The sequence below is a fragment of the Mus caroli genome, unplaced genomic scaffold, assembly GCF_978045245.1.
Source record: "Mus caroli unplaced genomic scaffold, Mus_caroli_1 scaffold_3, whole genome shotgun sequence".
NCBI lineage: Eukaryota > Metazoa > Chordata > Mammalia > Rodentia > Muridae > Mus > Mus caroli.
In genome coordinates, this window is record NW_028227258.1 from 72,313,409 (window position 1) to 72,335,731 (window position 22,323).

A 22,323-nucleotide genomic window follows, 5' to 3' on the forward strand; every position below is an offset into this window, starting at 1 on the left:
GCTCAGGTTCTCCGATACTCACTGGTGGATAGCTTGGAGGAACTTCCTCTGGTGTTTCCTGACTTTGGCATGGTCAATCTTCTTTAGCAGCTTTGTGTGTTTATAGATTAGCCACGTTTCCCGGAGGACATTGGCGGCGGCATTCTTGATCTGAGGGAAAGGTAACAAGCAGCTGTTGGGTTAATTTCTGGGTTCACACAATATGTATTTTTCTTGCATGTGTGGCTACCATCTACTTCCTGAGAAAATGGTTCTTCAGAGATGTGCTTTCTTAATCAAGATCAGGAAACTCTTAGAAAAGATGATTAAAACACATTTTTTATTAATCTTGTATCTGAGGCCTAGACTGGAGCTTCGAGCCGAGAGGCACTTCTCCTCCTTAATGGTTTCATCGCTGCCTCTCGGCTGCTGCTGCTGCTGCTATATTTAGACAGGCTGCTTAGCAAGCTCTTGAAGTCTGGGGTACAGTTTGGATCAATAAATACATGCTATCAATGCCCTCATAATCAGGGTACCACACTTTACTTGAAAGCAATAAGTTTCCTACCAAGTGGAGATTTTAAAAGGTGTCTTTGAGAAAATGTCTTTCTTACAAACTGCAATGACAGGTACCAACAAGACCACTGTTCCTTTCCTAACTGGCCAAAAATTATGTGTTGCGATTTCACATGTAAATGTAATTGGCACAAAACTGAAATCATCTCAGTGGTGTCTGAGAATCAGGGAAGATGCTTAGGTGTGACAGCACAGCTGCCTCCTTCCCGGGGCTGGCTTCCCCAGGCACTGTAGTCACACGGCTCCATATACAACTCTTGTCATCTGTTGACATGGAAACCACTGATATCATCCAGCTCATGACTGAGCTGAGACGTATCAATGGCATCCAGATGGCAGGGGACAAAGTTTTAATCCAAACACAGACATCTTCAGCAATTACTAGCAAGAACAAGAGAAAATACTCCTTATTAAGCACAAGCTAAATGTATTTCTGATTAATGGTCTCCATTTCTGTCAGCTATGCACACTGGCACAGGACCCCAGGCCCAGGGCATGGAAGTGAGGAGACCAGACTAGAAGAGATCAAGTGACTTGCCAGATAGGATTTTAATAAAATCAGAGACTACAAACCAGCTTCTGAGACTGACACCAACAGATGGGGCGTTGCTAACATGCTGAGACACGTGGGAAGGCCTAAGAAACACTGCTTTGCAGGCTGATAACTTGTATGTATTTCAAAATCTATTACTAAAGCTGGGCTGTATTCTTCATTGGCGTCGATGTGATGTTTTTAAAAGAACATCTAAGTCTTTTCAGAAATGTCTAAGTGACATAAATATTACTTTTTTGTTGTTGTTCAGGAAAAATCTACTGTGAAATGGTTTTAAATGGTTACATTGGCCACTCTGCCACTTATTTTATTTTCCTCTTGTGTCTGATTTACTGGGTGAAAAAGGTATAAGACAAAGGAATAGAAAGAAAATACAAAGTATACTCTTGGCTCTAAAAAGCCACAGGAGCAAACAGGGAATGTTACTGTTTCTGTTTCTTGTTTGACAGGGAGCAGGTGGCAGTAAGACGAGGCTGGAGGTAGCCATTGTCTGGCTACCAAGGGAGGGCAAGCAGATGATGGGCTCTGGGCCTTGGAGCTGGTTGGCTAAATAGGTGGTGGGGAAGGGAGGGCTTTTTCTCAGCAGAGAATATGCTGCTGTTGTCCCTTAAGGGGGTGGGCAATTTGATGTAGGATCTCCTCAGTTTCTGTGGATGCTCAGCCTCCAAGGGAAGCCTTAAAGATAAGCAGGAGAGGACAAAGTCTGCCCAAGTGGTTTCAAGGACGGGTAAAGCCCTAGCTATACAGTCCCTTCTTAGGAATGTGGATAGTGCCACAGAATAGCCAAACTGACAAACCTTTGACAATGCTCTCTGTGTCTTGCTAACAAACATTTGAAATGAGGAAGCCTATAGGCTGTATGCATCATTAAGTGGTTTAGAAGCGAATGCTTAATTATCTTTAACGTGAAGGGAAGACATTTTAGGCTAATGCGCGAGCGCACACACACACACACACACACACATACACACACATATGCAAGCACACACATATTCACATGCATATATGCACACGCACTATACATACATGCTTGGGTACACAAACACATGCACACCGGCATACAAGCTCAGGTACACACATACATGTACACACACACTCAGGTACACACATGAATACATACATGCATACATGCTCAAGCATGCACACATGCACACGCACACAAATGCATACATGGGCATATGCTTGGGTACACATGCATACACACATGTACATGCTTGGGCACATACACAGACACACACATTTGTGAGGCACTGCTGATGTGTGGAGGGAACAGCTGGTTTTAGCAAGGCTCCCCCATCCAGGTCTGGCTGACATCCTCACAAACCCACTATCATGTCGGGCTAACATCATCTTGGTTTTCCATAGCCTCAGCCCATCAGCTTGCCAATAGCAAACAGTCAGTGTAGATTTGAGCACTATATAAATTTTAAAGTATCAGACAGATATTGGTTATTATTACCCCCACTTAAAATATAAGAAAACAGTTTCAGAGATAGGATACAGAGAGCTAATGGCTAAGTCTAAGCAAGAGTCAGGTCCAAGAGGTGCAAACAATTCCCACATGGTCTGAAGGAAGACAGGTCTGGATCGCATCTGAATTCAAACAGAATCATTTCCTCTTTCCCAGGATCAAGGAATTGAGAAGGACATTGGTTTGGTTTTTGTCTTTCTTTTTTAAGACATCTGGCCCTCATTCAGCAACACGACAGAACACAGACTTCACGTCTTGCCTTCAGCTCCAGCCTAAATGAAAGATCCTGAAGTCATGGTTTGGCCAGGCAGCAGAGTGGAATCACATCATCTTTATGGGTTTGAGAGGGAGGCCCCTGAGCATTCGGGAAAATAATGGTAAACGCAAGCCCTTGCACTGACTGAAATTAATTGCTAGCAAACGGCCTGGCACAAAGCTAAGTAGATCGATATCTGCAACAGAAAAAGCAATAGACTTTTAACTGCACTTGGCTCTCTTGAGTTTCCCTCCATCTCACCTGGTGCCAGGCTCTGAGCATGGTTGAGAAGACAGCACCATTTCAGCCCCTCTTGGGGCATGCTCAGTCTCCACAGTGTGAGACACCCTTTCCTGATGAAGGCTTAGCTACCTTCTGAGCTCTCCTGATGAACAAAGATACCACACCTAAAAGATGTTCCCAGGATGCAGGGTTGGGAGGGTCAGGGCTTGAGAGAGAAGCAGCAAACTGGCAAGGGCCATTCAAGGTTGGCTCTGACTGGTTGGGTTGAGGTGCCACTGAAGATAGCTGGGTGGGATCTTTTATGTGTGAATGGTTAGTTCTCTGGCTTCCAGACGCATAAGAACTCAGGCTGATGGTGTTCACTGAGTCTATAAACTCTCTAATCCCCACATTGCTCTTTTCACTTTAAGTTGTATATACTATATACCATATATCATATGCCATATATCACATGTCATATACTATATACCATATATTATATACCATATACCTTATACCATATACTATATGCCATATACCATATACCTTATACCATATACTATATGCCATATACCATATACCTTATACCATATACTATGAGACTGTTTTGTTTTGAGACAGAGTAATACCATACAATCATGGAAGTCCTGGATCTTGATATGTAGACTAGGTTGACCTCAAACTCACAGAGATCCACCTGCCTCTGCCTTCTGAGCGCTGGGATTAAACAAGCACACCACCTTTCCTGGCTAGGAAGGACAGACCTGCACATTAGTGGGACTAGGGAAGAACCAAGTCTGAGGAAAATCTCCCAAAGAACTGTGCGTTAACTGCTGTGCCAGGCTTTGCAGAGCACGACTGTCTGCACTGTTTCATGGATTAACCTCCAGGCAAAGGTGGTAAGTGGGTGGGTTCTTTGCTCCTCCATGGATCCATTGCTGAGCTCCCTGAGACTCGAGTTCTCTATCCATCTGAAGGACAGTTAACAAATATTAACAAGGACCTATGGTGAGCCAGGCACTGTTCTAGAAAGGGAGAGGACAGAGGTCAACAAATCAATAATGTTCTTTTTAAAAACAAAAATACCGGGTCTCACTCTGTAGTCTAGACCAATCTTGAACTCATTATTAGCCCAGATTGACTTCAAACACAAAATCCTTCTGCGGCAGCTTTGGGGGATTACAGTGCATGCTACCACTCTTGCCATTGCTGAACCGATGCCATTGCTGCTGTCCCGGAATTTATAATCTTTGGGTGAGGAAGTATGCGGTTAAAAACCACAGTATCAGATTCTAAGCGCTTCTAAGAAAATTAGAGCAGGCCGAGGGCGTGGCTCTTGCAAGTGTCATTCATCTTGGAGATGGGCTTCTGTGCTGATTAGATGAGAGCACAGGTAGACTGTTCAGCATTCTATATACTGCCCATGGTGTGTTTCAAGGCACAGTTACTTTGGTGTTGTTTTTGTAAACATATATTTCTCATTACATTTATCTGTTTATTTTGGGATGGTATATGCATCCCAGTGTATGGGTAGAAGTTAGAGGATACCTTTCAAGAGTCAATTCTTTCCTTCTACCATGTGGGTCCCAGGGTTCATCACACTTAGGTCAACAGGCTTGGCGGGAAGAGCCTTTTCCCACTGAGCCATCTCATAGACCTACTGTCATGTTATTGGTAGCACTTTTCCAATTCATGTCAGCTTCTTCTCATGGCCCTAGTCTCCTCGAGAGAAGAAAATATGCAGAAGGACGTGTCTGTTCCCTGAATTCTTGACCACAGCATCCCATGTAACAGGCTGCTCTGGCCACCTCCCCGCCGAGGGAGCAGTGTCCTTCTTGGTTGGAGAGGGCAAAGAGGGAATCCAGAGCAGCCTGGAAGCCACGAGTCACCATCTCAACAGTCAATAGGTGGAGTCCGATGAGCAGGGATGAGGAACATCATGGAGGGAGATCGTGAATGGAGGCAGCCTGTCTCCAGAGCTTGGTTGGAGGTATCTGTTGTAAACAGCAGTGCGCCCTCCCCTCCTGCCAGCCACTCTCTCCTCATCTTCCTCCAGGGACAACTTTCTAAGACCCTCTCTCATCCACCTGCATTGCCTCCCCTCTTCCTTCCTCCATCATAACCCACGCTCGCTGCCTCACCTGCAAGGGGCTTGCTTCATCAACACTCTTGTCAGGACTTTGGAATGGGGAGAGAAGCAGAAAGGAGATGTATTGTGTGGTTCAGGGTTGGAGTTTGAGCTCTACCCATAGCAACTCGGTGATGAATGGCAGGTTACTCACCGTGCTATTAATGTAACACTGGGCTATTGGAGTCAAGCTGGCTCTTTTGTCTCGCAGGCCTGGGACCTTAACCATCATGCAAAGCTCAAGGAACTAACCGCGCTGGGTAGTGGCTGGAGCGCTACTGCTTCCTGTGGTCAAATCATATCCTCCACAGACACCAACTAGGTGCACGTGTTGGGCATCCACCCCCTCCCCATCTCTGGACTTGAGTATTCACATCTGGTTTGGACCAGCTCATCCCCAGGATCTTTCCTGTTCGTTTCTATGCTTTTCTATTGTGGCGGGGAAAGAAACACTGTGCCCAGTCTCTCAGGGTCACAGCCTTTGTGGGGATGTCATTTGCAATCCTGGGAGAATTAGCATGTCTAGTCCTGGCATGCTTGATTACCTAATGAAATGCTTCTTCTGGGGACCTACTCATAAGCCATGCCAGCCATGGGCCATCCACCTAGAGGTCCTTAGCCAGCCTTCCATGACTGCATAACAGCCACTGCCATTATGTCCCCTATAAAACACCCCTGCTAAGAGTAAGTCTTTGAATAAGCCTGCTGGAAACATTTTCCCTCAAGCCTTTGACATTTTCTAAGAGTTCAGGTTTTATTTAGGACTGTTCAGTAGGTTCTCAGGCTGCCTGAGGTTTTTTGAGTGTGTATGTTCAGGGTGGAATCAGGTCTAAGGGGATGAAAAGGGATGACTGGGAAGACCACAAGCAGATGCAGGATAATTAGGTCTATGGCAAGAAAACCCAGGTAGAGGGTGCTTTAAGGATGGGGTAAGAGGAGCCTTGGAAAGATCATCACATGTAAGCAACTGAGTGAGGGGCGGGGCCCTGAGCACTGCTAGGTACAGACTAGTCTAACTGGCACTGTCTTTGGGCCTGGACAGTGAAGGGACAGTGACGTATGTAAGCAGCCCTGGAGAGTCAGGAGCCTGAAGTAGTTCAGGGCTGCTGGATTTGGCTTTATGCACTGATTTCATGGGAAATGTGGTTCGATGAGATCATGGGGTCGAGGAACCCTTCTGCAAGGAGAGAGAGGCCACCCCAGCCAGCAGCACACACTTATCAAATTGATTGTAGATCCTACCACAGGTCTGAGTGGGGAGTCGGTGGGATACACGGGTCATCTCTCGATCACACACAGCGTTGCTATGTGTCACTTCCTTAGACATTATTGAGTAGTCCAGGGCCGGCAATAAGTTATAATTATAGATTAACAGTGGCAGTGACTGTGAAGTCAGTGTGGGAAGCTGTGATCCCACCAAGTACAGAAGTGACGTTGCCACCAAGGTTGACAAGTTATTCAGGTGAAAGGAGACATGGCAGGGGTCTGGGAAAGTCAGAAGTGAGTCCATTTCCATGCTACCAGGCTGCCTCCGTTCTCCACAAGTAAACACAAGCCAACAGCCCGGTGCTACCTGGAAGGGCTGGGTGGAAGCTAGACAGGCCGAATGAATTAACGTCAGAATGACTCCCATTTGTGTGATTCACAGACTACAATTCATGTTTTCTTTCTGCTTAGATATTCAAGGGATTAATATTGCCTGTCCTTGCAAGGATCTGCTTTCATCAGGGAAGCCACTAATCCTCTACTACCAACTCCTTACACGCTGGACCCTGCTCTGAGAATTCATTGGAGCCTTGGGAACAGTCTTTGACCTGTGAGTCACCCTAACTGGATGCATGGGCTATTTGAAAAGGGCAAAGGACAGACTTCCCTAGTGGTCACAGAGGTCAGAGCCAGCTTCAGTTCAGACAAGGATGCCCAGAAGGTCCTTTGTAACATTTCTGTCATGCCAGCTTTCAATCTCCCTCTGTGAGAATCATTCCTTTTGTGTTTATTTCTCTGGGAAAAGATATAAGATATTACCGGGACATTTCAGCAGATTTGAGTGTTCGGAGAAAAGTGAGATGTTATTGAATTAAGTAGGCACCTCACATCACGGGCGAGCAATAAATATCCATGGATTTGATTTTCAGCCCTATTCCTCCAAAAGTAAGTGGCCTTGAAGAGGATTTTAGTGAATTATTTTTGAAAGATTGAAATTAACAACCACAACCTCATCTCCTTCTACAATTATAGTGCGGTGTGTGTGTGTGTGTGTGTGTGTGTGTGTGTGTGTGTGCGCGCGCGGGCGCGCGCGCTAATTTCCCTAGCCCCTGAAAGAGCAGGCTTTCCTCATTTTATTTTCCTCTTGTGTCTGATTTACTGGGTGAAAAAGGGATAGGACAAAGGAATAGAAAGAAAATACAAAGTATACTCTTGGCTCTAAAAAGCCACCAGAGCAAACAGGGAATGTTACTGTTTCTGTTCTTGGCAAACAGCCTCAGAAAAGATCTGGGAGACAAACCCCTCTCCCCTTGCCCTTGGGGTTTCAAAGCAGTGAGATGACACTTGCATTTTAGATGGCCCATACCCTAGTCTTCCCCTCTGTGCCGAGCCTGGCTGAGGCTGAGGCTTTCCTCCTAGCATTTGGTATGGTTGTTGCAGGGTGACAGTGTCACATACTGTCATGCCCGAGCTCCGTGTTTTCTTTTGTCTGGCTGGTGGCTCGGGGCCATGATGTTCCTTGTGGTCTGTATGCCAATGATATGTCAAGATTTGCTTGTACAGGTTCCTTTTTTATATCTGTGGCAGCTCTTTAAAGAAACCCCCAATCAAAGACCCAACAATCAAACGCCATAAATAATTCTGCTGAGGTACTGAGAGGCCTTGGCAACCGCAAACTCTGTGCTGGCTTCCCCGAGGGCCTGCCTGCTCCTTCCCAGTCTCTTTTTGTTCTGTCTTCCCGCCTGTCTCTATTTCTAACACATTTTTTTATGGCTTTGAAACGTTAATCACTGAAGAGTTTCTCTAGTACTCAAATCCCCAACTAAGACTGTGGGGTTTGGTAAGATTCGTGTCACCTTGAAGCGTTTCTCTGGGGATCAATGCCCGGGTAGCATCCAGAGTCCTGGCTCTTCCTCTAGAGAAGATCAGCCACCCAGGAGGGCATACATCTGACCTTCCTTCAGGCTCCCATTTGTTTCCAGAGTCTCGCTTGAAAACTGTCCTTAAAGAAATAGCTCCTAGCTAGTTTGTTGGGCCTGTTGTCGTCCTGGAAGCCTTATTCTTTTCTGTTCTTAGAGGAGCTTATTAATTTTTGCTTGTTTTTATTTTTTATTTTGCTTTAAGACAGGGGTTGCTAGATGGCCCAGGCTGGCTTCATATTTATGGCAATCCTCCTGCTTTAGCCTTTTGCGTTCTGGGATCACTGTGCCTGGCTGAAATGAGCTTCCTTCTCTCTGACAATTCAGTGGGGGAATCTGAGCAGCAGCTAATCACCCCATCCCTGCACTTTGAGTTTATCCTCTTCCTAAGCTGAGTTCATAAGGATGCAAGTGAGAGCCATTATCCAGACAGCCCAAAAGGGGAAAACGGATGGTGGTGTTTTGGTGAGCAACAATATTTGGGAATGTGGGCTCTACTGGAATAATCTCTTTAAATGACTTTTTAAAGGGATTGGATTTAGGTACAACTCCAGTATAATTTTAAGGCTCTCTACTGGCCTTAATGAGAATCATGAAAATATTTGAGCATAGTCAAAAATATAGCATCACCCTGCATGGTTGATTTGACCCCATCAGGCAGGGAGGCGAGATGGCTTCTATCACTGTGTGCTATTGATCTAATTATCAGGAAAATTATTTGGTTGCTGGAAGCATGTGGTGACGTAATGGCGGACTCACCTGGTTTGTTGAGATTCACGCACTCAGTAGGGGCATTGGGTAGTGCATTCAGTAGGGGCTGTGTACCTGAGCTGCATGCTCCTAACCTGCACTCAAAGGAGCATTGCTAAGCCACACCCGGTGTCTGATCTCTTTCTGACCAGCTCCCACTTCGGCTGTGGACCTGCCTGAAGGCATGGGTGTGAGGCGGCTTACCCGTTTGGTGAGCTGAGTGTCCATCATGAAGTTGTGCACATGCTTCTCTGCTTTGGTGAGTTCGAGCTTTCGGGCAACCACAGCTACCACAAGGGCAGTGCAGCCTGCACCCTGCCAGAGGACGTCAGAGGGTCCCAGGAGAGAAAACACACAGTTAGGAGGTAAAACACAAGACTTGGTGTGCCCCAGGCTCAATGTTGACATTTCAAGGGAATGGTATAAGACTTGGAGTCTCTAATTGGTCAAGACATGCCATAAATCCTGTCAAAACCTGCTTGTGCCCCGATAGCCCCACCAAAGAGGCAATGCTTCTTGCCTTGTGACCCTGGCTGACCTGTGGGAGTTGATTCTTCAAATTCTCAGTGCTGTGTGGCTAGAATGAGCCTTCCGGGAGGGAAAGCAGTGTGACAGGTGACAGACAGTCCAGCACCTGGAGGCCATGTCTGCTTTGTCTCATTCGTCCGAAGTTCTCATCCACAGGCCCAGGGGGAAACCCATGTGCAGACTGCAGTGTGTAGGCCATACCGGGCAGTTGAGAGAGTCCCGAGAATAGCCAAATGAAGAGCAGATGCCTTTACCCCAAAGATGAATATGGCCATCTTTGGGTATATGGCCATCTTTGGGATAAGTATCTCCCAGGGGGGATACTTGGATGGGCACTGACTGCTGTGCCTGCCCTGTGTGTGGGTCTTTCTTCTTGAGGCTCTAGGCTGTGACTCAGCACAGGCTTTCAGAAGGAGCCTCAAATACATTTTAAAGGGGACAACGCTTCTGTCTACAGCCAGGATTTAAGTGACCCAGTAGAACACTCTCAGCCCTCCCAGAATCATGTTCTCAGTCTGCTCAGGTAGCTCCCATCTCCCAACTCCCACAGGGGAACACAGAGGAGGAGCAAAGCAGCAGGCCTGAGCTGAGCCACAGAAAAGCAGGCTGCCTTTCCTGCCCAGTCCTTCAGCTGTCGGAGCAGGGAGCAGGGACAGGAAAGCAGTGTGCCCCTATGTTTAGAAACACTCCTCGGTGCTGCTTGGTGGCCTGTGAGTCCTGAGGGAGGGAGACAGAATCCCTTCACCTGGTTCTTTAGTGGCCCATGGAAGCCATCCCTGACCTCTCCTCACAGACCACTGCTCTCTCTCTGAGCATGGTGCCATCCTGACCACCACCTATGGAGAGAGGTAGAGGACTTAGGAATTCTAGCAGCCAGTCCCCATGCCACAAAGCCCAGCATGGAGCCCAGATTAGCAGTGTGAGATGCTGGGATGAAGGAATCTACCAGCAACAGTTTTGACTTCCTGGGTTTTATACTATGTGTGAGAAATGAGGAGAATATTTCTCAGAAATGCTACAATCTATAGCCAACTTGGGGCAAATGTATTTCACACACCCCCTTCCCTGTGATGAAGGCCATCCTGTGTGGGATGCTGATGTGGAAAGTGGCACTGCCTCTCCCCAGCTTTCCACACGGATCCATTTAACACAGCAGAATGACGCTCTGCCCATTCGGCCACCTAATCTGAGCGCAGATCCCAGTCTGTGAACTTTTCTTTTCTGGCCTCATTTCCCCTGTCCATTTGGGGATGGCTGCATTTTCTTGGCATCTGGGACTTGCTGGAGACTTGGTGCCCATTTTTTAGAGGATATGGGCAATTGGACAGCTCAGTCTATAGCTGTAATCAATTTAACCAGCCTGTCAAAAGCAAAAATAGCTTAAAAGAAACTGTCCTGGAGGGAGGATCCCCACCCCCCAAGCAAAGCCAGCACCATCCATCTCCTTTGTATAGAACATCCAAAAAGAAGGATGTGTCCTGGCATTAAAAATGGAACATCAGAGGGAGAGGGTTCTCCCCAGGCTCTCCTGGGTCCAGAAATAATTCCACTTAAATCACCCCGGAAAGCCGGGGTGTGACATCTGAAGAGCGAGTCACCCTTCTGCTATATGGATCTTAGGAACATCATCAAAACAATTGGTCATGCCCCAATTGCTGGGGTCTAGACGGGAGCCCTGCAGCTCCAGCCCTGGCCCACGGCCTAGCTGGCTGACACTGTGACTACAGTGGACTGCCAATGCGAAGGGCAGTGCTTAACTAAGGAAATACCCATCTTACATGAGAAGGATACATTGGGGGTTAAGGGGACAGTATGGAGGCAAGAAAGTAGACTAAATCCCAGAGCCTGGTTTCTATTCAGCCTAAAAATGCAAACATTCCCTCAGAGATGCCCTTCTGAGGATGCTACCTGCTTCACGCCATTCCCACTCCAGTGGGAATGCACAATCTTAATGAGAAATTTAATTATCTGTGTGTATGTGTATGTATACGGGTGCAAACATGGGGGGTCAGAGAACAACAGAGGAGAAGCCAGTTCTTTCCTTGTACCTATGGGTCCTGGGGATTGAACTCAGGGTATCTGGCTTGGCAGTATGCCGTTAGCAATGTGCTGTCTTGCCAGCCTGCACCCTTTGCTTTCTTTTAGATAATTCATTGACTGGATGTAATTAGGGAGATCACAGATGATGATGCCAGAGCTATTAATGTGTATTAAGAGGCAACTCTGTGAGTGTGGTATCAAGCAGCAACAACCCTCAGAAAATGGTGTGAAGTGTTTACACTCTAGGCTGCTGGCCCTTTCCAGGATGACTGAGAAGCTGGAAGAGCAAGGGAGATGGAGAATGAGATAGAAAACAACTTGGCCATATTCTAATCAGCACTAATCAGAAAACAGAAGGAGAAAGCCAGGGATAAGAAACAACCAAACAACAGTTGGGTGTGAGAAGGAAGAATGAAGAGCCAGGGTTAGAGCTGAATGCTCCATCTGAGGACTTTAGAGGACACCCAGGAAGTGCCATGAGGCCCCCTTCCCAATGGCCAGCCTGTCTATCCCTATGGGTTTGATGGTGACCACTCTGTGTTCCCTTGGAAATGTCTTGCATCTGAGAGTGACCCCAGGGTTGTATTAGCCACCTGGGTACGTTAGTGAGATTCAACCGTTGTGCAGCTTGCTCTAATGGGCGGACTCTCAGGGACCTGCTTAAGTGCAGCATGTGAGCTCATGCTGTCCTTGTGTGGAAGCGCAGTGATGGTGGCCGGTGGACAGAGGGGCACAGAGGGGGACAGGGGGGCATCGAGTAGGGGGGGATGAGATAGGAAAGATGACAACTGCTGGAGTGACTTCTGTGGGGTTAAAATGGGGAGCAAATCTGTGACTCAGCCTCTTGACTTTAGATGCTAAGACCTGACTCCCTTGACATTGATGGGAATCTTCAGTCCATTCCACCCAAGTCTTTTTTGCAAAGAGCGGGGCAGGACCTGCCTCCAACAAAATCAGACTGCCCAAGGTACACAGGTAAGCAGAGGCTACAGACGCCCAGAGAAGGGGTGTCTAAAGGGATGGACATGTCTAAGTCGTCACCCAAATCTGGACACCAACCGTTCCACACCACGCCCCCCACTTCCCGTTTCCAAGAAAAATGTCCAGCTGGAAAATCTTAGATGTTGGAAAAACAAGTATCCCGAGGGGGGAAAGTATGAGGTGTTCTTAACGAAAGAGGCTTAAAAGGAGATAAAACATAAATGAACGTGACACATGGAAGAAGGCAGCCAGGAACATTTACGGTCGCCTCGGGGCTGCAATAGATTCTGTGGGACAGCCAAAATACCATCAGCAGCCCTGAAACCACAGCGATTGAGGAGAGCTGCATGGGACAGGACACTAAGCAGATGTCTTCCTGAGACCATCTGTGCTGCCCCCAAGGTCACTCGGTTTGTGTCACCTCTTCTTCATCAGCTCAAGAGGCATCTCTCGAGACACTGCTGGGGAAAGCTCACTGTTCCACTGGATGGATGGCTACAAGGCCTGATTGTCTACAACCCCCATCAGGGTGATAGAGTGCATCCAGATCTGGGACACAGAGAGAGCCGCTGACATGAAGTTACCACCAGAAAGTCTCTGGGGGGCCCTGAGGCTCTCCCAGATACCCACAGAAGCTAAGCCAAAAGCTTCATTTTCCTTCTGGGTGGTGAATAGTAACTACCTTGTAAAGTATCCTGGAAAATTCCTCATGGGAAGGTGCTGGGGCTCAAGGTAGATTTGCATTAATGAGTGAACTCTCAAGTGCTCCAGGCCTAAGCCAACGGTGTCAAGTTGTCCAGACAGCTATATGCCCTGCCTAATGGTGGATAATTATGCAGTTGCTGGATGCTAAAGGAAAACAATGATTAAGGCCATTTGCAGCAGGCACACAAAATCCTTCCTTTCCCTTCCTGTGCAGCCCTTGCCTTGGCCTCAGTGGTGTCCATGGTAACCAAACAGGAAGCCCTACCTTTAGTCAAGGCCCTTGGAATAATAATCAGGAGATATACATCATGTTGGGGGTGGGGGGGCTTAGCAATGTGAGCTCCTAGAAAGGAGTGACTCAGCTGGAGTCGTGTTGAATAGGAAAGAGGAAAAAAAAAAAAAAGCCACCAGGCTTCCAGAGTGAGTGGCATTTAATATGGGTGAAGACATTGACAAAGAACAAAGGGACCATCCCATGCTGGAGCCTTTGTGGGGAGCTAGGCCTTAGGCAAGCGCTCCCAGGAAAAGCCTGTGTTGGAATTTAAGGAGGGCAGTGTGGGGTCTTGCCTGCTGGCTCTTCCCACTTGAATCTCACCACAAACCACAAGCAACACCGTGGATCCCAGGCAGCCATTGAGGGTGCTGGGGAGGCCAAGGCAGACCACCGCCTATGGATAAGCAGTGTCTCAGACCAGGGCCTCCTGTCTTTTTACCAATGCTTTAGAGCCAAAGCCAGGAGATGTGAAACCGGGGAGCCAGGGAAACAGTGGGCCCAGGCAGCTTCTTGGATAGGGCACAGCTCCATGCTGAGAGGAAGAATGGCTGGTATTTAAAAATAACAGAGGCTCTTGCACCTCTTGGCAGGGAGGCTCCTAGTACCCTGCCTGAGAACTAGGGTGGGGCCTGAAGCTCACTCCAAGAGTCTCAGAAGGAAAGCTACAGCCTTCAGGTGGCATTTAACTCCTTTCTGGTAGGAAGACTCTGCCTGGTTTCCTGGTGACTGTTGGCGTTGTGCCAGACAGACTCCTACTGAACGATGGGAGGTGTTTGTTCTAAAGCCTTGCACTTACTGTGATTTATCCCAGCCTGGCACTATGCCCTTGTCACTACCGGCTGTTTCAAGGTTGCTTGCTCACATGGGTCTGCTCTGCTTGGGAACTGGAAAGAACAGGAGGCTGTGGTCAGCCAGCCACCACCCTGGGGTCTCCTCTACTCCTAGCAACCGACTGGCTTCTTCGGTAGACACCGGTCACTGCCTCACAGGAAGGCTGTCCTATCTCCTGGGGGCAGTGAGAACGGAGCCCTGAAAGGGGGATTTCACAGCAGCTGGGTGGGGTGCAGAGCAAGACAGCACTGAGAGATCTGAGGGTCAGACCACGGAGAGAGACCTAGAACCAGGTCTCAAACATCCTATCTGTACCGTCACCCCATTATCAGCTTCAATGGCTCCCAGCAGAGCTGTGTGCCCCTCTCTCCAGGATTTTTTCTTCTCTTCTAAGAAACGAGTCTCCCTGGGCTAAAAAGGAAGTCTGTCATCGAGTCTAAGACTCCACATAGGACATCATAGTAGACACTCCCTATCCTACGCCTAAAGTATCCCCCAATCCTGATTGCTTCAAAAGTGGGGCTAGCCTGAATACAGTACTCACTGTTTACCCAAAATGTTCACATCAGTTAGTTCTTGGGGCCCACAAGTCAGTGAGGAGGCCAGTTGAGTATCTAGGCTCCACAGGTGACAGCTGAGTGACTGGCCCAGGGGCCACAGTGAGGGGATAGTGAAAAGTCAAGCCCTGTGTCTTACTTGCACACCACATCCCTCCCATATGCCGCACACAGCCCAGCGAAAGGCAGGGACACGTGTGTCCCAGAGCTCCCTGGAGCCTGAGGCATTTGGCTGAGGGTGGGAAGAAGCAGACCTTGGTGCTGGGTGCCTGCAGACCTGTTGGTCTTACCAGATACCCATGCTGGAAAGCATTTGTCACTCAGAGCCAGCAACCCAATGTGCATGCGTGGAAGACAAAGCCCAGGAAAGCCAAGAGTTGTCCCAGAGCCATGTGGACAAACCAGAACTCAAGCCAGCAAGCCAAGCCCATTCAGGACCCAGGGCCCTTCAGGCCAGCTCAATGGTCTATTTATGAGCTCCAGCTAAACCTGATCAGAACTGGTGCTGAGGTCTATGGAATCTGGGACACAGAAAGGAGCATGGCAGATGATAAGCCTGAGGTTCCCCAGTAGTGAGCAGAGGGTCAGAGCGACAGCCAACTCCAGCTGGTGGGCTCTGGAAACTAGATTTGCACAACTCACACTTGCCTCTCGACTTGCACGGGGGGGAGGCATGAATGCTCAGTGACCAGCACCCCTCCCCCTCCCCCTCCCCCTCCCCAGAAAGGCCTCTCTGGGAGGGCAGGACCATGGGCAGAGGCGGTACTCACCATGATGCCGGTGAGAAGACAGACACCTTTCCCACAGTATGTGTGGGGCACCATGTCCCCATAGCCAATGGAAAGGAACGTGATGGAGATGAGCCACATGGCACCCAGAAAATTACTAGTTACGTCCTGCTGATCATGGTACCTGCCGAGGGAAGACAGGAGTTAGTCTGTGAAACCCCTATTCCTGGGAACAGAGGCTGTGGAACAGTCTAGGGGGGTGGGGTGGGGTACTGAGGAACACACAGTGGTGACAGTGAGACACCTCTCTTTAGGCCTTCCCGAAGGTGCTGGCTGCATCAGAGCCCATCCAGGTCCTGCCTGCCTGCAGTCGCTGAGTCCCAAAGGCAAAAATGTTTTGCACGATCTGTGATGCGTTGTAAACTTCCTTTTGCTGTTGGTAGGACAGCTTCAGCTGAGATCATGCATGAATAATATTCTAATTTTCCTTCTAAATTGACCTTCTATATGATTAATCTGAAATCACAGGCTCCTGGACAAGATCTCTCTCTCTCTCTCTCTCTCTCTCTCTCTCTCTCTCTCTCAGGACTGGTATCTCCTGTGTATGTAGAGGGAAGCCATTGTAGCTTGGGTCTCTCTCTTGAAGCCAACCTCACAGGTTGGGGAACGCGGAAGTGTTCACAAGGCTCAGCCTCCTTCTGACCCAGAAAAACATTAGTGGCAGAACACAGCTAGAACTATCAACTCATTTCCTCTGCCTGGAGGCCATTTCCTCTGTATTTCCTTCCTTTCCTCGGGAGAACCTGGCCCTGGAGCTCTGTTCTGAGGATATACAGACATTTGCAGAGGGCTCTGTAGGAGAGACACTGGCAGGTGCCTCCTTTTTTTCTTTTTTTTTTTTTGTCTGGAATGGATCTCACTCTGTAGCTCTGGCTGGCTTGGAATTTGCTATGGAGATCAGGCTGACCTTGAATTTACAGAGATCCCCCTGCCTCTGCTTCCTTGAGTGCTGGAATCAAAGGCAAGAACCTTCACACTCAGCTTGAAGGTGCCTGGCATTGCTCAAATGTCTTCCCTCCTCAAAAGCCGATGTCCCCAAGATGAGAGGAGATGGCCATTTAGAGATGATTAGGCTGTGAAGTATCCTCTCATGAATGAATTGGGAATGTTTTATTTTATTTTATTTTATTATTTACTTATTCCTTTAAAGAAAAAAAAAAGACAGTCTCATGTGCTGTTAGCCTTGAACTTCTGACCTTCTTCCTCCATCTCACAAGTGACAGGATTGCAGGCCTGTGTCCCCTCACCTGACTTAAAAGGGTTTTTGTGTACCAGTCTGCTGCTTTGCTCTTGAGCCATCTAGACATGAGGACATAGTTTCCTTCCCTCTGGAGGATATGTCAACCAGGTGCCTTCCCAGACGCTAAACTTATTGGTGTTTCGACAATGCCTTGATAAAAGGCATCCTAGTATCCAAAACCATGGGAACTAGCCTTTTCATCTTCGTAAGTTACCCAGTCTGCGGTGTTCTGTGACAGTAGCACCGTGGACTGAGGGGGGGGCAGGGCTGCAGTTCTCCAGGAGGTCTTGGGAGCCCAAACTCAGCATGCAGGGGAGTGGGGATGGCAAGGAAGGAAGGTCCTTTCTCAAAGGGTCATTTTACTGGGCCAGCGTGAGTGGCATGCAGTGCAATCCTACTTCTGATAAACAGTGGGGAAGAGAGCCAGGGGCAGGGAGATCAAGCCAGCCTGTTTGAGTAAAGGGGGCAGCTCTCTGGGAATGTCGTAACCAAGGAGACTGACACTTGTTAGCACACATGGCATAAGTAAGGGCTGACAAGCTATACTGAGCTGCAATCTCCATGCACCGAGACTGGTATCCCAGCACTGCTTCCCCAGACCCACCTTCTTAGTGAGGCATGCAGGGCTATCTGCAAGCACAAGTGTATCTGGAGATGCCCCTGAAGGAAGCAGAGAAGCTGCTAGTCACTGACAAGCACCTAGTTGAGGAACACCAAGGCAGTACAAAGGATTACATCTACAGAGCACCTGCTGTATGGTTACATCTACTGGCGCTGCTCTAAACTAAACACTCTATTTCTTACGGCAGCCTTTCAAGTCCTGACGGGTAAGTGGCTAGAAGCACAGAGACGCTGAGTGATTCATAGGAAGCAACCAATGCGAAGCCCATGACTTCTGCTGCTCCACTGGACAGCAGAGAAACAGAAGTGACTGGCAGGTGCCCCAGAGAGAAAGTGTCCATGGGAGGCGGTCACCTGTCACCTGGGCTTCTGCAGTGGACACGCAGCTTGGGAGACCAGTGCTCAGAAGAGGCTGGAGAGCCTGGGGTTCTATGGGCAGGTGTGTGCATTTGGCATTAGAGGGCTTGGAGGCAACTCTGGGTTCTCTGGTAGAGGAAGAACGAGCAGGATGCTTGAAAAGATGAGGCATAGCAGCAAGGAAGCCAGGTCTGCAGAGTGTGGAACTGGGAGCAAGATGGCCACCACTGCCTACTGCCCTCAAGTCCAGTTCCAAATCATCACCGTGGCAGTGGCTTTTACTGCTGCCTGTACAAGGGACTGGGAGCCTGGAGCTTCTGGAGACAGTTGAAGATAGTTTTAATCGCCCAGTCATCCAATTCTCAGCCATGCTAGGAGCCTGCCTGGCTTCTTCTTCTAGGTTCATGTGCCCAGGCTGGCCTGTTCTGTTCCCCTGGCCATCCTGGAGAGGTTCTGGCTTAGCACCCCACTGTTTCCTCCAGGACCAAGCCAGACCCTGTCCCACTGTCCCACCCTCAGCCCTGCTCTGACAGGTATCTGTCCACTGTCCCACTTGCCTGTCCTTGGTCTGCAGCCCTTTCCTGGATGTTGGGAGGAGACAACAAGCTCTGACTCCCAGGCTCTAGACTACAAAACCAGACTCTGGGATTGGTGGCCTAGCAAGGCTCAGTGGCAGTGGGAAGGACAGACAGACGGACAGAGCCTGCACAATGAGTCGGCAGCACGGAAGCAAACATTGCAGGGGCAGAGCCGGTAGCGCACTGCCAGTGTGCCTAGTCAGGAAGAGGATTTTCTAGGGGGTGGGGTGGGGGGGAAGCTTGGGTCCCGTCTAAGAATGGATTCAGTCAGGAGGCATGAGCAACATCTGGGTGTGCTCCGTGCCAGCTGCACTGTGCTCCGTGGCTGCGGACAGGTAATGTAAATCCCTCTGTGACTCAGTTTCCCTAACTGCTAATGGGAAGATTAAGACAAACAAACAAGCAAGCAGTGTAAGTCTGTAAGCCAGAGTAAGTATTTAGCACATATCAGCAGTGGCTGTACGGGGAAGGGCAGAAACAGAAAAGGTAGGATTTATGACACCAGAGGAAAGTCATAGCAGGGCATTCAAGGACTACCTTGACGTTTAGGCTGAAGTGCATGACCCGGAAACAGAAGAGCCTGCTCCAAGGCCACTGACAAGAAGCTTGCCATCTGAGGTGACAAGAGCATACAGAGGTCGGGCCCCAGCAGGAAGCACCTTTGCAGTGCACACAGAGCAGCAGCTCGGCACCTTAGAGTGTCAGCCAGCTGACAGGGATTAGTACACGGCAGTGCAGTACTGTGCATGCTGTTGCTTCGTGTGCCCGCAGCACCTCACAGGTCTTTCCTGGCAAACCTTGCAGCTTACATTAGTGTTCTTGAGTGGCTGCCTGGCCTCAGCATCACACCAACCATTTTCATGCTTGTGAATTCTGGGGTGCAGAGATTAGAGATCAAAGGGGAAATTACATACAGGGCAAGCCAGGTATGGTTCACGGCTTTAATCTCAGCACTTAGAATGCAGAGGCAGACAGGTCTCTGTGAGTTGGAGACTAGACTGGTCTACATAGTGACTTGCAGGACAGCCAGGGCCAGATACAGAGACTTTATCTCAAAAACAAAACAAAACAAAAAGCAAGCAAGCAAGCCGGGTGGTAGCACACACCTTTAATCCCAGCACTCGGGAGGCAGAGGCGGGCGGATTTCTGAGTTCGAGACCAATCTGGTCTACAAAGTGAGTTCCAGGACAGCCAGGGCTATACAGAGAAACCCTGTTTCAAAAAACAAAAAACAAACAAACAAAAAAAGCAAGCAAGCAAACAAACCAAACATTTCAAGATGATATAAAGCTTTTTTTTTTTTTAGTGATTCTTCAAAATTTTTCTTGTGGGTTTCTTTTTTTCATTCTCTCTCTCTCTCTCTCTCTCTCTCTCTCTCTCTATATATATATATATATATATATATATATATATATATATGCCTAAAATATATATATGCCTAAAATACAAAATAAAATTTTTCCTTGAACATATACATATATAGACAAAAACAGCCTTTGCTGTGTGACAAGGAGAGGATATATCCTGAGAAAGCCACCTATTCACTAGGTGCCTACCACTGCCCCCTCCTCTTGTGGGGTGACAGAGAAGCTGACATTGATTGACCTGGCTCTGCTGCTTGGAGCCACTGCTCTGCTGTGGCAGGAGAGCCGTGATGGAGATGAGACCCACTTGCAACTCACCAACAGGAAGTGATGCAGGAGCAGTCAGCTGGTGATTCAGGGCTGTGGGAGGGAGCAGCTCGAAGCCTAGTCAGAGCTTTAAGTGGTTTACGCATGTCACACATCCACGTACTAATCTCCTGCTAGTTTTTGCAATAAAGAATTTTGGAGAGGAAGTAGTTTCATGTTTTTCTCTAAGGGCTGAGGAAGAAAAGATGGAAGTTTTTCTTTCAATTCAAGAATACTATTATAGTTGTTAATTTTTCCCCTCAGGGTAGACCATGGCGCTCTCTCTCTCTCTCTCTCTCTCTCTCTCTCTCCTGCTTAATATTACAAAATAAATAAGAGCTAGGAAGGAGTATGGCTGGAGAGATGTCTCATTAAACACCCATGCCCGCCTTTGCTCTGCACATCTCTTACAACTAAGTTTGTTTGTAGTCCCTTACTTCTAAAGTAAGCAAGCAACCAGGAGCCTCTAGACATCTGAAGAAGGCCCCTAACATACAAAGACAGGCCAAACTAATCACTTAAGCAAAGGAAATGGAATCGGGATCAATCGAACAGATCATTCACAGAAAAGAACCATTGGGCAGGGCTAGTCAGGCATGGGAGTGGGGAGGGAACCTATAATTATCATCACAAGGGAGATAAAATAAGACATCGCACCTGTGAAGCAGGAGCAGAGGGAGGGGAACCTGTAGCCAGGATGTACTGTGTGACAGAAGAGTCTATTTTCAACAAAATAAAAAGAAGTGGGGCTCTGCCGGGGAAAGTCGGTTGGACGGAGCGGGAAGAGAAATCAAGCAGACTACCAAATGCAGAAAACTGAAAGAATGAAAAGGAACGTGACATACAAGGAAACTGGTAGGTTTGTCTACAGATGCAGGTATCAGTTCCAGAGAGAAAGAACTGGTGGGGCGGGGCTGGAGAGGCATCCGAAGAGCTTCTGCCAAAGTCCCCGGCACAATGGACAGCGACTGGCTCACAGCGAGGCACATGACTATGTCGGTTTTCAGTACCACTGAGAAGGAGGAGAGCTGCAGGGTTCCATGACCAGGAGATAGTAGAAGAGGAGGAGGTGAAAGTCAAATAGAGACATCACTGATTATGACTTTTGACTTCCCCCAGAAACCATGGAACTTAGACGGGCATGGGCTACATCTGTCAAAAGTCTAAAGGAAAGCGAGGCTGGAGGGATGGTTCAGTGGTTAGACACACTTGTTGCCCTTGCACAGAACCCAGGTTCAGTTCCTAAAATTCACATGGTGGCTCACAGCCGTTTGTAACTCCAGTCCCTGGGGATCCGATGGCCCTCTTCTGGTCTCCACAGGCATCACATGATGCATATCTATCCATGCAAGCAAAAGATTCATACATATAAAATAAAATCTAGGAGGAATTCTAAAGGAAAATAATTTCCAAACCAGAATTCTGGTCAGGAGAGACTACCTGTGATGGTATGAGTGAGAGTGTTCCTTCATGGGCTCAGATATTTGAAGACTTATCCGTGGTTGGTGGAACTGTTTGGGAAGGATTAGGAAGTGTCCTGGATGGTTTTTCTGTCAACTTGCATGCAAGGTGGAGTCATCAGATAGGAGGGCGGAAGCTTCAATTGAGAAAATGCTTCCATGGGATTGGACTGTAATCAAGCCTGTGGGACATCTTCATAATTAGTGATTTATGTGGAAGGGCCCAGCCCATTGTGGGTGTGGCCATCCCAGGCTGGTGGTCCTAGCTCAGTAAGAAAGCAGACTGAGCAAGCCATGTGGAGCAAGTCAGTAAGCAGCACTCCTCCATAGCCTCTGCATCAGCTCCTGCCTCCCAGATCCTGTCCTGTTTGAGTTCCTTTTCTGGCTTCCTTCAGTGATGAACAGTGATGTGGAAGTGTAAACTAAATAAACCCTTTCTTTCTCAAGTTGCTTTGGTCATGGTGTTTCATCACAGTGATAGTAACCCCAACTAAGAGAAGAAGTGTGGCCTTGTTGGAGGTGTGTCATTGGGGGTGAGGTTTAAGGTTTCAAAGGTTCTTTTCCAGTTAGCACTCCCTGCTCTGTAATTGTGTCTTAAGGCATGCACTCTCAACCATTGCTCCAGTGTTCTGC

The 22,323-nt window shown here is 48.2% G+C and overlaps 1 protein-coding gene across 2 annotated transcripts in view; it reads right to left on the reverse strand.

The window, feature by feature from the left end:
* Positions 1–22,323, reverse strand: part of Kcnn3 (potassium calcium-activated channel subfamily N member 3) — a 156,043-nt gene that overhangs the window by 13,683 nt on the left and 120,037 nt on the right. For both annotated transcript variants that reach the window (XR_015046700.1, XM_021158361.2), the window contains exons 4-6: positions 15,747–15,888; positions 9,265–9,375; positions 23–150 (exon numbers count right to left, since the gene is read on the reverse strand). Coding sequence is in view for 1 of the 2 variants with exons in the window: in XM_021158361.2 (XP_021014020.1) it covers positions 23–150; positions 9,265–9,375; positions 15,747–15,888 (381 nt within the window). In the remaining variant the exon portion in view is untranslated. The remainder of the gene's footprint in view (positions 1–22; positions 151–9,264; positions 9,376–15,746; positions 15,889–22,323) is intronic.